Below are 16,018 nucleotides of genomic sequence, written 5' to 3'. Positions count from 1 at the left end.
CAGCTACTTGGGAGGCTGAGGCAAGAGAATCGCTTAAGCCCGGGAGTTGGAGGTTGCTGTGAGCTGTGATGTCACAGTACTCTACCAAGGGTGACAAAGTAAGACTCTGTCTCCAAAAAAAAAAAAAAAAAAAGAGAGAAAATTGCTGGATTAATGGCTTTTAGGCATTCTTTGGTTTACTTGAAGCAAAGTTCTTTTTGGTTCAGTAAATGGTTTTGTATATGTGTAATTTATGATTTTTAAATTTCTATTTCCCTCATGTATTATTTTCTTGTTGCACAGACTTGGTAGCTTAAAATAGGAGGAATTTATTCTTTTCACATCTGGAGATTAAGAGTCTGCAACTAAGGTGTGAAGCACCCTCTGGAGAGAGTCTGTTCTTGATGGTGGTCAGCATTCCATGGCTTATGGCCTCATCTTTCTCTCTGATTTTTATATTGTCTTCAGCTTTGTGTATTTGTCTCAAAATTACATCTGCTTCTCTCATAAGGATACGTGTGATTGCATTTATGTGTCACTTGAATGAACCAGGATAAATGCCTCCCCTCATACCTTTTTTTTGATATAGTGTCTCAAGCCGTAGCCCTGGGTAGAGTACCATGGTGTCATAGCTCACAGCAACCTCTAACTCTTGGGCTCAGGCATTCCCTCATATCTTTTAATCGCATCTTTTGCTGTAAAAGGTAATATTCACAAGTTCAAAGATTAGGATGTGAATCTCTTTTGGGGGACCACCATTCAGACCAGTATGCCCTGGTTCCCTAATCCTTTCCTTAAAAAGTTTGACTTAATTTAAAAAAGAAAAGATTGTTTTAAAAAATGAAAGTGAAAAAAAGTGAAAGAGAGGCAAATGAAAAATAAAAGGCTCTGGCCACTGTGTTGGCTTATGCCTGTAATCTAGCCCTCTGGGAGGCTGAGGTGTGTGGATTACTTGAGCTCAGGAGTTCAGAGATCAGCCTAAGGTAGAGTGAGACCTAGTAAAGACAGAAAAACTTGGGGCGGTGCCTGTGGCTCAGTGGGTAGGGTGCCGGCCCAATATACCAAGGGTGGCGGGTTCAAACCCCGCCCCAGCCAGCTAAAACAGCAATGACAACTGCAACAACAAAAAAATGCCAGGCATTGTGGTGGGTGCCTGTAGTCCCAGCTGCTCAGGAGCTGCTCAGGAGGCTGAGGCAAGAGAATTGCTTAAGCCCAAGAGTTGGAGGTTGCTGTGACGCTATGGTACTCTACCAATGGTGACAAAGTAAGACTATCTCAAAACAAACAAACAAACAGAAAGTAGAAAAAAATAGCTGGGCATTTGCCCTCTTTGGTCCTTAGTTTTTTTCATCTTAAAGGAGTAAGATAAGTGGTAGCTCACAGCCTTCTGAACTTTACGCTTTTATGTGACTCCAAAGTTATCTTGGAGTTTGTTTTTTAAGTGAGTAATCAAACGCAAATCAAACATTCTAAATTCTTTCATTTGTGCCAGTGTAGTCCTATGGTGGTCTTGCCTAGGACTTGAGGGACAGAAGACTGAGTTGTTGGTTAATTGTCAACTCCTTAGGACATTAGCATAGGGTAAGAAAACTATGCTTGTTTACTGTCCTTGTAGAAGAAAAGATTTTCTACAAAGGGTGTAGTGGATTAGCTGAGTGGGCCATTTTTACTCTAATCCTAGTATGGCTATGGACTATGTAGTCTGGATTTCCTTTCCAAGAATAGTAATTCATCAAAATTAAACACCGACAGATTTTTCTACCTTAAACTAGGTCATGGATAGAGTAAAATTTTTCGTGTCTGAATCTTAATCTTCAGATTTACTGAGTGTCTCTTCCATCATGCTTCATTGCTAGGAAAGATATTAGAAGGCAAGAGCTTGAGGTGGTGTACTTGAAAGGACTGTTTCGAGATCAAGTTTTATAACATACTCGTTATTTATTTCTTCCATGGAGAGGAGGAACCAAATTGAATTCAAGTATTTCTCTGATTGTAATCTTTTTCTTAGAATAAAGCAAGTTCATATCTGAGCCAACGGGCATAATTATGTCGGAATAAAATGCCCCGTGCTAAAGAGGTCAACTAACAGGCTGGGAAATCTTGAGTTTGGTTTCTGAGGCAAATCCTTGAACTCTGTGTGCTTTGTTCCTCATCACTAAATCAGTACAACTCACCTCACAGGGAGTTGTGAAGGATAATATACTGCTAATTTGTTTAGTATTTCACAACAATAAATTATAAAGATCTGATAAAACTTAGGCAAACCTCATTTATATGAGTAGTTGGAGACAAGCATAGATAAAACTTACAGATAATAAAGAAAATACATTAAAATTTTTTACTTCCTCTATTAAACATTTTGCCATTAGTTTCCTTGTGTTTTCCAAAGTACTATTGTTTTGTCGTGATAGACCTCTGAGATAGGTAAGGCAAATAACTAACACCAGGTTATGTAATAAAGGAATCAAGAGGACATAACAATCCTAAATGTTTATACAGCTAATAATGAAGCTACATGAAAGAAAAAAGAGAAATGAAATAGTATTTGCAGTTGTATCTTGGAATTTTAATACCTTTCATTAGTTGACAAAACAAGCAGACAGAAAAACAGTAAGAAAATAGAAGACTTAAATAGCAGAATACACTTGCTCTTCAAGTGCACATGTTACATTTACTGAGACAGACCATCTTCTGGTTTATAACACAGGTCTCAGATTCAAAAGGATTCAGTCATATAAAGTCTGTATTTTTTGGCCATAGTCCAATTAAATTAAAAATCAGTAACAAACATCTGGAAAAATATACAAATATTTGGAAACTACACGATGCAATTCTAAGTAACCCACAAAGAACAAAGTAGAAATTACAAAGGAAATGAGAAAATATTTTTAACTGAATGAAATATGACTGAATAAAGTGACATATCAGAAGACTTGGGGGACTTAGGGTACCAGGCATATAATCTTGAGTACTGGGAAGGCTGCTTGAGGCCAGGAGTTAGAGAACAGCCCCAGGAACACAGCAAGAAACTTACCTCTTAAAAAAGAGATTAGACAACAGTAGCATGCCTATAGTCTCAGATACTTGGAGGCTTAGATAGGAGGATCACTTGAGCCCAGGAGTTTGAGGCTGCAGTGAGCTGTGATCTGGCTGCTGCACTCCAGCCTGGGTGATAGCAAGACCCTGTCTCTAAAAAAAGAAAACAAAGGGCAGGCATGGGCAAGTTACTGTAATCCTAGCACTCTGGGAGGCTGAGGCGGGTGGATTGCCTGAGCTCAGGAGTTCCAGACCAGCCTGAGCCAGAGCAAGACCTCTTCTCTTAAAAAAAAAAAAAAAAAAAAGCCGGGCATTGTGCCAGGTGCCTGTAGTCTCAGCTACTTGAGAGGCTGAGGCAAGTGAATCCTTTGAGCCCAGGAGTTTAAGGCTTTAGTGAGCTGTGATGCCACTGCACTCTACTGAGGAGGACAAAGTGAGACTGTCTCAAACGCCTTCAAATTATTCAACAATTAAATGCAAAATTCAAGAAAAAAAACAAAGACTCTGGGAGGCAGTTAAGGTAGTTCCTAGAGGGAAATTTGTAGCATTAAGTACTTTGCCTACAAAAGCAGGTCTAAAGTCAGTGACTTAGGTTTGTGCCTAAGAACTTAGAAAAAGAGCACATTAAATCCAAAGTAAGGAGAAGAAAGAAAATAGTAAATATCAGGCCAAGTACAGTGGCCCACACCTATAATCCTACCATTCTGGGAGGCTGAGGTATATGGATTGCTTAAGCTCAAGAGTTCAGGACCAGCCTGAGCAAGGGTGAGACCCCATCTCTACTAAAAACAGAAAAACTAGTTAGGCATGGTGACAGGTGCCTGTAGTCCCAAATACTTGGGAGGCTGAGGCAAGAGGATCACTTGAGCCCAGGAGTCTTAAGGTTCCTGTGAGCTGTGATGCCACAGCACTCTAGCTTGGGGCAATGGAGTAAGACTACTCTATTTCAAAAAAGAAAAAAATAATCAAGATAAAAGTAGTAGCCAGGCATGCACCTGTAATCCTAGCACTCTGGGAGGTCAAGGCTAGTGGATTGCTTGAGCTCACAAGTTTGAGACAAGCTTGAGCAAGAGCAATACCCTGTCTAGACCAAAAATAGAAAAAAAAAAATTTTTTTTTTTTGAGACAAGAGTTTCACTGTGCCACCCTGGGTAGAGTTTCATGGTGTCACAGCTCACAGCAACTTCAAACTCTTTTTTTTTTTTTTGCAAATTTTGGCCGGGCTGGGTTTGAACCCGCCACCTCCGGTATATGGGACCAGCACCCTAACTCCTTTGAGCCACAGGCACCTGGTGTTGTGGTAGGTGCCTGTAGTCCCAGCCACTTGGGAGGCTGAAGCAAGAGGATCTTTTGAGCCCAAGGGGCCAAGGTTGCTATGAGCTATAATGAAGCCACTGCACTTTACCCAGGGCAATAGAGTGAGAGTATATCTAAAAAAAAGAAAAAGATGCAAGTAGTAATAATACCACTACACAATCAACTTCCATTAAAAGAAACAGTAATTGGCTCCGTGCCTATAGCTCAAGAGGCTAAGGTGCCAGCCACATACACCAGACCTGGTGGGTTCAAATCCAGCCCGGGGCTGCCAAACAGTAATGAGAACTACAGCCAAAAAATAGCCAGGTGTTGTGGCAGGTACCTGTGGTCCCAGCTACTTGGGAGGCTGAGGCAAGAGAATCGCTTTGTCCCAGGAGTTGGAGGTTGCTATGAGCTGTGATGCCACAGTACTCTACTACCCAGGGAGACAGCTTGGGGCGCTGTCTCAAAAAAAAAAAAAGAAGTAGTAGTAATTATCGGAGTATAAAACAATAGAGAAAAATCAATGAAACTGAAAAGTTGGTTCGGGGTGGCGCCTGTGGCTCAGTGAGTAGGGCACCGGCCCCATATACCAAGGGTGGCGGGTTCGAACCTGGCCACGGCCAAACTGCAACAAAAAATAAAAAAAAAAGAAAAGTTGGTTCTTCGAGAAGATCAATAAAATTGATAAATTAGGGAAAAAGAGATTAGCAGTCTCTTAGGAAATAAGAGAAGTGAAATCACCACTGATCTTATAGACATTAATGTAATAAGGGAATATAAAAAACTATGTCAGTATACAGGGTGTCCATAAAGTTAATGTGCAATTTAAATTAGTTTAACATAGTAAAACTATGTATTCAATGCCTTAGATGAAATTAATCACTTCTTTATTTTTCACCTTTTTTTTTGAGACACAGTCTCACTTTGTCGTCCTTAGTAGAGTGCTGTGGCATCAAAGCTCACAGCACCCTCTAAGTCTTGCCTCCTAGGTAGCTGGGACTACAGGGGCCCGCCACAATGCCTGGCTATTTTTTAAGAGATGAGGTCTCGCACTGGCTCAGGCTGGTCTCAAACTCCTGAGCTCAGGCAGTTCACCCACCTCAGCCTCCCAGAGTGCTGGGATTATAGGCGTAAGCCACCACTCCTGGCATAATCACTTCTGTTCTTTTTTTTTTGACAAGAGTCTCACTATGTCACCCTTGGTAGAATGTTGTGGCATCACAGCTCACAGCAACCTCAAACTCCAGCTTAAGCGATTCTCTTGCCTCAGCCTTCTAAGTAGCTAGGACTATAGGTGCCTGCCACAACGCCCAACTATTTTTTGTTGCAGTTTCATTGTTGCTTCAGCTGGCTCAGGCCAGGTTCGAACCTGCCACCCTTGGTGTATGTGGCTGGCGCTGTAACCACTGTGCTTATGGGTGCTGAGCCAGTAATCACTTCTTTGAACGACAAACTACCAAAGCTTTGCTGAAATATAGAACCAATCCAGGCTCTCGGTGTCTCATGCCTGTAATCCTAGTACTCTGGGAGGCTGAGGTGGGTGGATTGCTTGAGCTGACGAGTTTGAAAACAGCTTGAGCAAAAGCAAGACCCCGTTTCTACTAAAAATAGAAAAACTGAGGCAAGAGAATTGCTTGAGCCCACGAGTTGGAGTTTGCTTTGAACTATGAGGCCACGGCATTCTATCCAGGGCAACAGCTTTAAGACTCTGTCTCGACCAAAAAAAATAAAATAAATTTTTTTTTAAAATTGGGAATAAGTTGGAAACTAGGGAGAAAGAATCAGAAAAATCTGTGTGGCTTATGTAACAAGTCAAAATGTTCTGTTGAAGAGCTGGGTGGCCAGAGATTGGCCATCCCTTTAGCCATTTTTCTGATGGTGTCCTTTTCTTTGCATTTAACTATCAATATATCTGAGGTGTAAAACACATTTTTATGATATTGTAGCATAGTAACTCACACTTAAATGTCAATAGAGACACTTGCAAAGACCTGCAAGGTTCAATAACTTCTGGTATGGGTTTGTTTCTCCTGTCGTCACCCATTATGTATTTTTTTACAGCTTTTAAATTGCCACAGAGAGAAATTGGTCAGGATCATAATAAATGGCCCAGGAGCTGCCAAGGATACCCTTGTATGGAATGAGAAAAGTTCAATACTGGCTTGATTTTATTTATCTAAATTGTAGACTATGACTTCAATATAATTCATGTTGTAAATAAACCAAGGTGATGGGAAAGTACAAAAATATGCCACATGTTGAAGGAATGCTCTTTTACGCCCTGTTGTAGTTTTATAGTCTGAAATACTCTTATTACAATTATGTAAAAATTTAATATTTGTCAGCATATTGTAGTCGGATTTTACAATATTGGTTTAAATTCTAATATTTTAAGTAAAATAGAGATGTTTTAGCAATTTTAGTTCATGGTTATGTAAATTAGTTTTTATATCTCTTGAATATCTTCTCTAAACTGAGAATATGAGAGAACCTAAATTGTCTTACTTAGTATAGGCTCTTTCTTAAAATGGGTGATTTGTGGCCAGGCACAGTGGTACATGCTGGTAAATCCCAGCTTTTGGAAGTTGGAAGATCTCTTGAGCTCAGAAGCTCAAGACCAGCCTAGGCAAAATAGTGAAGATTCTGTCTCTACAATAAATTGTAAAAATTAGCCAGATGTGGTGCACGCCTGTAGTTCCAGCTACTTGAGAGGTAGAAGGAGTGCTTGAGCCCAGGAGTTTGAGGCTGTAGTGAACATATGATAACACTACTGTACACTATAGTCTGGGCAACACAGCCAGACAATTTTTAAAAAGAAAATTTGTTGAAATAACCTGAGGGGAACTTTGTAACCCTTAGGCTGCAGATGTCTAAAATCTGTATAAGCTAGATCATGGCCAGGGGTAAGTCTTAAGTTTTATGGCTGATGTTTGGAAAATGCTTTATGACCACAGTTTTATTTGGGGAGGGGGTGGGCATTTCAGTTCTATTTTAACCCTTCCGTATTTTGTGAGCGTGATTTGCCAAAATGGTATATATAAATCTAAGATTCATGATAATCTACTCAGACGTTTCTGTTACTATTCTTCTTAAGATTTATTTATAATGAAATTGCCAGGTTCTTTGGGAAAGGTGACAAGGTCTACAAGTTCATGCTTCATCACATTTAATTAAGAGTGGGAGTGAGATTAATACCCACCTGAGAGCGTGATGCCTTGAGATGAGTTCAGTGCATTCTAAGGGTAGAGTTGCTGGAAAGCACCATCTGGAAGACTTTTTCCATAGTGGTGCCAAGTTCTACTTTCTCATAAATCTCGGAACAATTGGATATTTAACCTTCTGTCCGGTAGTGACTTTAGGTGTGCCTTAACTAAAGAAAACTGGCATTTGAAAGGAGAAATCCAGTACATTTTAATAAAAGGGGGAAAAAATCCCATGTAAAATTATGAGATACCAAGAACTTGGGTTACTACAAGATATACAAGTGTACCAGACTAATAACCTCAAGCATTTCTGAGAATTAAGTCTCATAATCCACATTCATTTATAATAAAATGATGGTCAGAGGCAGGAGGGTGTACATCCAAATGGAATTTGTAGGGCAGCCTTTATCTCCGCTATAATGTATACCTTTGGCTCGGCGCCTGTGGCTCAAGCGGCTCAGGCGCCAGCCACATACACCTAAGGTGGCGGGTTCGAATCCCCAGCCCGGGCCTGCCAAACAACAATGATGGTTGCAACCAAAAAAAAAAAAAAAAGATAATGTATACCTTTATTGCTACTTATAATGTATATGTTTTTATCAAAAAGAACAAAAGGTCCTTTACTTCCTTGCTTAATGTAGCAGGAGACTTAGATGATCAACAAACAAGATAATTTGCCTCAGAATAAGTTTTCTGGCTGATTGAAGCAGTTTGTTGGCCTGATTTTTACAGGATCATGAATGGGTACTGTGCTAGCCAACAGGAGAGCATTTCTTCTCTCCACACTCCCTTCTATTCATAAAAGTTTGTGTTGTCTATATGTGGCTTGTTAATGATAGAAGTGTTAATGACCACAGTTAATCTTCTTCCTCAACTTTTTCCTAATCCATTCTCTTAAATAGACATTTAAAAAGCTTTTAACTCCTCTTGAATTGGGTGCTCATGGACTTTTGGTGGAGGTGGAGTGATAGTTATCAGCCCATTTAACAAAACCTGAGACAGCCAGGACAGCTGTAATGTGCATCTCTATGCTGTGTTTTTGTTAAAATGCCACGTGGCCAATACTTTGGGATCATAAATCCACTGCAAAGAAACGATCTTTATAAAGGGTGTTTTAGTTTTATGCTGTTTGTGTTACATACCTAAGACCATGAGTATTTTAAGAGCCATCAAGGGCAAAGAACATAGGGCAGATTAAAATGGTTCTGTAAATTTAGTTTGTTTTCATCCGCTTTATTTGCTGCAATAAGGCTATATAGAGGATTCCTTGAAGACAGTACTATAGCTGACAATTTAATCTTTACCTAAGCTACTGTCTTTCCCCAAAGGCCTCAGGGGAGAAATAGGAATTCTCAAGCCTGGGCCAACTGAAACCTCTCGTCAATGGCATATTTAATCAATCCATGTGATTGGGAGCTTCGCACATGCCCTCTCTTTCCCCTGCTTTTTAAATCTGGCTTATTTTCTGGAGGATTTTGTCTACTTAGAGGGCTTGCAGCATTTATATTGAAACCCTAAAATGAAGAGAGAGCTCATTGACTATGCATCTTGACATTTGATCTGATTACTACCTCCAGATAATTTGGTGGTTAGTTCAGTAAGGCAGCTTACCAATTGGCTTTTATTCTTTTCAAATAATTTGTTAGAAACTTAGAAAATATCTAGAATTAAGTTATATGTGCTTTTGCTCATAAGAGTTGATGAAAATAAATTGTGCTACACCAAGTTCTAAGAATAGCCACCAGGACAGTTGGCATTGAAAAGTAGTGACTGGAGGAATTACAGCAAAACCTGACTGAACAGAGCAGACGGTACCAGGGACCCTGTGTAGGTGGTTCAGGATTGTTTGGTTGATGCTAAGAGCTAAGCATGGTATCTGTTGTTCTTCTGGGTCACTCCAGCTTTCTTGTAATGCTCTCTCTGTGATTGCTGGGGACTGACCATTTTAAAAGATTTTCTTTTACTCATGATGAGTGGAATTTCCCCCACCATACACACACACACACACACACACACTCTTTCTGTCTAACCTCCTCACCTCTTCTCCCATCTTTTTTGGAAGATTCATCTGTTAAAAGAGTCCTCTGTCAGCAGTTTGGAATGTGAGTTCTGACTGTGCTTGACCGCAGAGTTCTTTGATGTTTTTCCAAGGCTAACTTCACACCAGATTTCTGGTTTGGGTGTTTTCCTCCAGCATTCAAAGGCCTGTAAGGTGAATTTGCCTCACCTAATTTATATGAAAGGTTTTGGGTATCTACTCTTGTGATCTTAAGGACTTTTGTTGCTATAAGCTACCTATAGTTGTCAATAGCTTTACTACAGTTCCTGTCAATATATTACAGAGAGAGCTGAGAGCTGTTATGCCTGAAAGACTCTAGAAACTTGAGAAACTGCTCACCCCTTCCCATGGAGATTTCCACAAGGATAAGGTTGTGATCAGAGGCTCATCTTCTCTTCCTCTGTCATGGTATTGGGATTCTACCTTAATGACTCCATCATTCTGCCAGCCATGTCTCATTTCTCATACTGGAACACTCCCTCCTTCCAAACTCAGCATGAACCACCAGTCTTGATGCTTTATCTGGTCCAGGCTCTAGCTCTTAAATTGTCCATTTGGCTTTGTGTTTCATTTGATCCTAATACACTGGGTCGCACCGTCTAAAAGAGAGTTATGTCCCCTCCCATGTCTGAGTGCATTTGTCATTTCTTACTGCTGCTCCTGAGCAGATCTGTAACTTCAAGGTTGAGATAAGACACATTCCATCAGAACTATGTCGTCATCCTTGCCAGTTTCTGATCTGTGACCGTCTAGGAGATTTACAAGACAATTGCATGCCATTCTTTAAAGAATATTATGGTTGGACTCTGACTCCTGGCATCAGGCCCAATTCGATTTGTCAGCTTTTACTAAACCCATTTCCCAAAGAAAAAGGGACCTCAGCCCATGTGTCCTTTAGGCCTAAGGGTGAGAAAGAGAGAATTGATCTGAATCTTTTGTTTTCCAGTGTTTTAGGAGGAAACTGATTATTTTATCGCTTTCCTCGTTGAATCCATATTTCTTTTCCTGAAAAGTTTCACCAAAATGTAATTGTTGCTGGCACTCTTTCGTGTCCATTATCCCTTCACAGAATTACTATTATCTTTTCATTCTTCCATCTTTAAGGTTTTCTTGAGTTTTAAGGAGTAAGAATAAATATTTTACCCTTGAGAGAGAATACACCTACCCTGTTCCTTGAAGGTTTATTAGTTTTCCAGCATCTTAAAGAAGTTTCTCCTTTTTTTGGCCATCTGCTAACATGTTAAGCTACAGAAGTTACTGCATGTGATAGGGTTTACTGGCTTAGGAATTTGGAAGGTCACATAGTTCTTTCTGCTGTTGTATTCGGCCTTGACACATTATTACAGAAGGTTCTCTTTGGGGGACTTAAATAGCTCTTTAGTTTCAACATAAACTTACTCATTCCCTAGGAGGTAAGCAGTGGGGATTTATTCGGCCTGTTTTAATGATACCAGAGGTAATCCTAAGATTTATTTACTTTAGATCATACATGGTAAGGTAACCACAGAATCAGAGCCCTGTTTTAATTTATTTGGCATTTTCATGTCCCCTAATCATGACAAGTTTTTAAAAAGATAAGATTTTTTTTTTTTTAAAGGCAGTTTTTACTCAGATTTCCTGAAGGATCCATTCGGAATTGAAGAAATCTCCTGTAATTAAAAAATTTCTCCTTCGCTCTCTTATCCTGTGGTTTCTTCTGACAGCCAAAATAGTCATCATTCTCTACTTTTTCTTCATTCGAGTTCCTTGCTTTTGATTGACCTTTTTCTTTACTTTCCTATGGCAGCAACCTTTGGCTCTAATGTTCCTGTAGTTGTCAAACAGAGTAGGGTTTTGATGCTCTTGATGTTCTTTAGAGCCAGGAGGAAGGAAAATATGTAGAATTTCAAGTCTAGCAGTATCTTTTTTCTTTATCCTCTTCTACTTTTCTTAGGTTTTAGGGATTATTGATATAGGGAGTTGTGTATTAATGATGTATTAGGCAATGAATACTTATTAAGAGATCTGCTTCATAACATTACAAGAGAAACTGAAAGTGGTTTTAATTTAACAACCATTTGGTTGTGGCCAAACTGCTCTCTTCTCCTTTTATTAGAACTTCTTAGTGATTAAACTTTTTTTCCACCTATATAGTTTCCACCTATAGTTGGAAGAGGTTTTTTTGATAGTGCTTCCAGTCTCTGGATTCTATTACTGTATCTAGTAATCCTCCTAAGGAAGGAAATTGGTATAGTATCTTTAAAATACTTCCCCACCCCCCTTTCCTGTTGTTTTTCCCCTCAAGCAATTTTAATTAACTGCTCAGTGACAGATGGTAGAAAAGGCCTTGTTCTAAGTGCTTCTGGTGGGCTGAATTTAGGGATGTGTGGTTTGTACGGATCCTGTAGTAGAAGGACCTGGCCTTTCCCCTCCCCCCTCCAGTTGAACTGTAATCTTGTTAGATGATCTTAAAATGCTATTGATTAATTCGAAGTACTTGTAGAGGAATAAACATAAATTTTAGATTTAAATCCCAAGAACTAATTCCCTTGAGTTCTAAGGGCCTTAGCCTTGAGGCCAAGGGAGGTACCTTCCAACTTCTCCACCCAGTCTTCACTGAAAAGGAAAGTTAAGCCTTTTAACTTTTCCATTTTCCTCTCCCCCTTAGTGTAGTACTGCTGCCAGTTGCCATGGCAACGGACTGGGACAGCTGCGCACTGGCGCCCAGGCAGCTGGGTGGGGGCAGGGGAGCTACCAGCCCGCCAAGCCCCAGACCTGGGAGGGGAGGCCCCTCCTGTTAGCCCAGAGGGAAAGAAAGAACTGGGGCGATCTGGTAGGTAAAGGAGGGAACCCCCATTCATCTTCTACCTTTGGGGCTCCTCTTCTGCATGATGGTATAAAGGGAGATTTTCCTTTTCTCTCCCTCAAACTGAAGAACACATGTAAATCCTTGTTTTTCCTGGTGAGGCAGGGGAGGCCATAGCCACAATGCTTAACTGCATGCATCTAATATGGAGCTGGTTTTAACCCCAGTGCTCTAACCTAAACTGCTCAGCTCCCGGAAATTCCAAGGTGAGTGGGGGTGGGGGTGGGTACTCTCCCTGGAATATGACATTTCCTGTCTCTGAGGTTGGAGGCTGTTTTTGTTTTAAATAAACCAAATCAAATGTGTTCTCTTGAAGCTTAGGACTCTTCTGAATTCCTGGAAAAATATTTAAAACTCCCCTACCTACATTTTCCCAGTACTCTTCCAAATAAAGTATTTTAATGAAAACTTAAGTTTTGTTACAGGGCAATAATGAGTAAAGGCAGTTTTTTAGGTGAGCAGACTTATATTGCTAATAAGTTCTGGAGATAAGGTTTAATTTTTTAAGTTTTACTAATTTGAAGTGAGTTGGTAAATTAGCTTTTTATGCTACTTGAATATAATTCTGAAATTGATAGTGGTCCTTTCTATTCCCAGCAGTGGTTTTCTGGTCAGGATGGAAATATCTAGAGAGTGCTGGAACACACCTTTAAAGATTACAGCAAAATAAAATTGGAGTTCAGCTAAGAAAACAATTTCTACTTCTCTATAATCTAGACTGTAGGCACCATTTAGCATGGCTAAGAAAGAATTCTTAAAAATGATTATGGTAATAATGGGGGAATCTAAAAAACTAGAATCTCTGTCGAGTACCCCCTGGTGTGCATATTTCTGAGCTTAACTCAATTTCCATTTGTGTTGCCTTGCTTCAGCTTTCCTTGGGCCTATGAATGGGTCCTCTGTGTTTTGAGGAGGCTTCATGTTGATGCTGAGTCTGGGGCCAGACTTTTCCTCCTCCTCTTCGTTTGGCCTAGAGTCAACTTCAGTTAAGAGCAGCAGTACCTTAACTATTTGTGTTAGTTGTGCCTTGGGAACTACTGAATAATCCAGTGACTAATTTTGAAGTTTAAGACTAAAACATTTTTTTCTTCATCCTGCCTCCTTTCCACCCCCAAATTAGCTAAAAATGAGGCTGAGTGTGTTTGAGATACCATTCTGTTTTTTTGTTTGTTTGTTTTCTTTTTGAGAGACTAACTCTATCACCTTGGGTAGAGTGCCTAAGCATAGCTTACAGCAACCTCAAATTCCTTTTTCAAACAATCCTCCTGCCTCAGCCTCCTGAGTAGCTGGGATTCTGGGATTACAGGTGCCTACCACAATGGGCACCTAATAGCTAATTTTTCTTTTTTTCTTTTTTCTTTCTTTTTTTTTTTTTTTTTTTTGAGACAGAGCCTCAAGCTGTCCCCCTGGGCAGAGTGCCGTGGCATTACAGCTCACAGCAACCTCCAACTCCTGGGCTCAAGCGAGTCTCCTGCCTCCGCCTCCCAAGTAGGTGGGACCACAGGCGCCCGCCACAACGCCCGGCTATTTTTTGGTTGCAGCCGTCATTGTTGTTTGGCGGGTCCGGGCTGGGGATTCGAACCCACCACCTTAGGTGTACGTGGCTGGCGCCTTAGCCAGTTGAGCTATAGGCGCGGAGCCTAGCTAATTTTTCTATGTCTAATAGAGATAGGGTCTTGTTCTTGCTCAGGTAGGTCTCAAACTCCTGAGTTCAATCACTCTTCCTGCCTCAGCTTCCCAGAGTGCTAGGATTACAGGCATGAGCCACTGCACCCCTGGCCTTTGAGATGTCATTCTTACTTTTGTTAGCTGATAGATGCTCTGAAGGGACAAGCTCAATTTGTTTAAGAAAAATGTACCAAGTGACTGAAATGTGAAAAATACCCGAGCAAAACTTCCGGGGGGGCTGCTAAGAGATGAGTCAAGATACTCAGAACAGAGAGAAGTTATATTTTGGTGGCTTTTCATTTTTTCATTTTTATAAAGAACCTTAGCCATCCTGGAGGCAAGGGTTTGAATTTTATCATGGTTCATTTAACTGGATGTTTTCTACCTTTCACATTTTTGAGTTTCTGGCTTATAAACAGTTAATAGGAGTAGCGAGGAATAACAAACCATAATACTTGTAGTTTGGAATCTGAAATTAAAAGAGTTAGATAATTGTACCATCTAATAATTTGTTCTCTTTAGCCAAAGAGAAAGTTGTAGTTGGGGAAGTGAGAATTGACCCATTTTTAAATTAAATTCTTAAGGACTCATTATCTGGAATGATTTAAGACCCAAAAGAAGGGCTCATGGCAACTTTTTGTTGTACTGCCTTCATCCCATCAAGAATTAGAGTTTTTAACTCCTCACCTGGATTCTAACCGCTTTGTCCTTGCCCTTTTCAGGAACCCAGTGGCCTTAGTCCTTCAGGTGGAACAGTGTTCGACATGGGAAAGAAAACCAAGCGGACAGCTGACAGTTCTTCAGAGGATGAGGAGGAGTATGTTGTGGAGAAGGTGTTAGATAGGCGTGTGGTTAAGGGACAAGTGGAATATCTACTGAAATGGAAAGGCTTTTCTGAGTAAGTGCCTTTTTTCAGACTTTAGAACTTTATAGAGGTAGATACTTTTGGTTTATTTCCCTATGAACCACCACCATCCAGAGCCCTGTAGCCTCAGCCTAAATCACAGCAATATAGCACCTTGGACTTCTGGCGATCTTCCTACCTCAGCCTCCCAAGTAGTTAGAACTGCCATGCCTGGCTAATTTTTCTATTTTTAGTAGAGATGGAGTTCTCACTTTGCTCAGGATGGTCTCAAACTCCTAAGTAGTCCTTTTGCTTCAGTTTCCTAGAGTGCTAGGATTATAGGCATGAGCCACCATGTCCAACCTTTTTGTTTTTCTTATCCCTCCTGCACACCTTTCCTTAAGAGTAAGAGGAGCCAGCAATAAACTGAACAAATTGTCCAGCTTGGTGGGCATGGTGGCTCATGCCTTTAATTCTAGTACTGGGAACCTGAGGCAGGAGAATCACTAGGGCTCACAAGTTTGAGCTTAAGAGTGAGATCCCAGCTCTACTAAAAAAACACAAATTCACTAGGCATTGTGGCTGGTGCCTATAGTCCCAGCTACTTGGGAGGCTGAGGCAGGAGGATCCCTAGAACCCAGGAGTTTGAGGTTGCTGTGAGGTAGGCTGACCCTAGCAGATCTAGCCTGGGCAACAGAGTGAGACTCTGTCTCAAAAAAAAAAAAAAATGAGGCACATATAGAAGGATCAGTGATATAGCTTGCAGGTGAAATACGTGAAGCTGTGTAATCTTTGGACATTCTGCCTCAATTTCTTTATTTTGGAGAAGAAGTCTCATGTCAGTCTGGGTATAGTGCTATGGGGTCATAACTCAGAGCAATCTCAAATTCTTGGGCTCGAACAATCTTGCCTCAGCCACCTAAGTAGCTGGGCCACCACAAAGCCTTGGTTAGTTTTTCTGTTTTTAGAAGTAGGTCTTTCTCTTGCTTAGGCTGGTCTCACACTCCAGAACTCAAGCAGTACACCCATCTTGGCTTCCCAGAGTACTGGGATTACATTTGTGAGCCACTGCATCTGGCCTATAA

The 16,018-nt window shown here is 40.6% G+C and overlaps 1 protein-coding gene across 1 annotated transcript in view; it reads left to right on the top strand.

The window, feature by feature from the left end:
• CBX5 (chromobox 5) overlaps nt 1-16,018 on the top strand; it is a 36,643-nt gene that overhangs the window by 6,972 nt on the left and 13,653 nt on the right. The window contains exon 2 of the mRNA XM_012805638.2: nt 14,812-14,987. Coding sequence (XP_012661092.1) covers nt 14,854-14,987 — 134 coding nt within the window. The 5' untranslated portion in view covers nt 14,812-14,853. The remainder of the gene's footprint in view (nt 1-14,811; nt 14,988-16,018) is intronic.

Source organism: Otolemur garnettii, unplaced genomic scaffold (assembly GCF_000181295.1).
Source record: "Otolemur garnettii isolate 467f Iridium unplaced genomic scaffold, OtoGar3 scaffold00043, whole genome shotgun sequence".
Taxonomy (NCBI): Eukaryota; Metazoa; Chordata; class Mammalia; order Primates; family Galagidae; genus Otolemur; species Otolemur garnettii.
The sequence above is the reverse complement of the archived record's forward strand: the minus strand, read 5'-3'. Positions and strand labels throughout refer to the sequence as shown.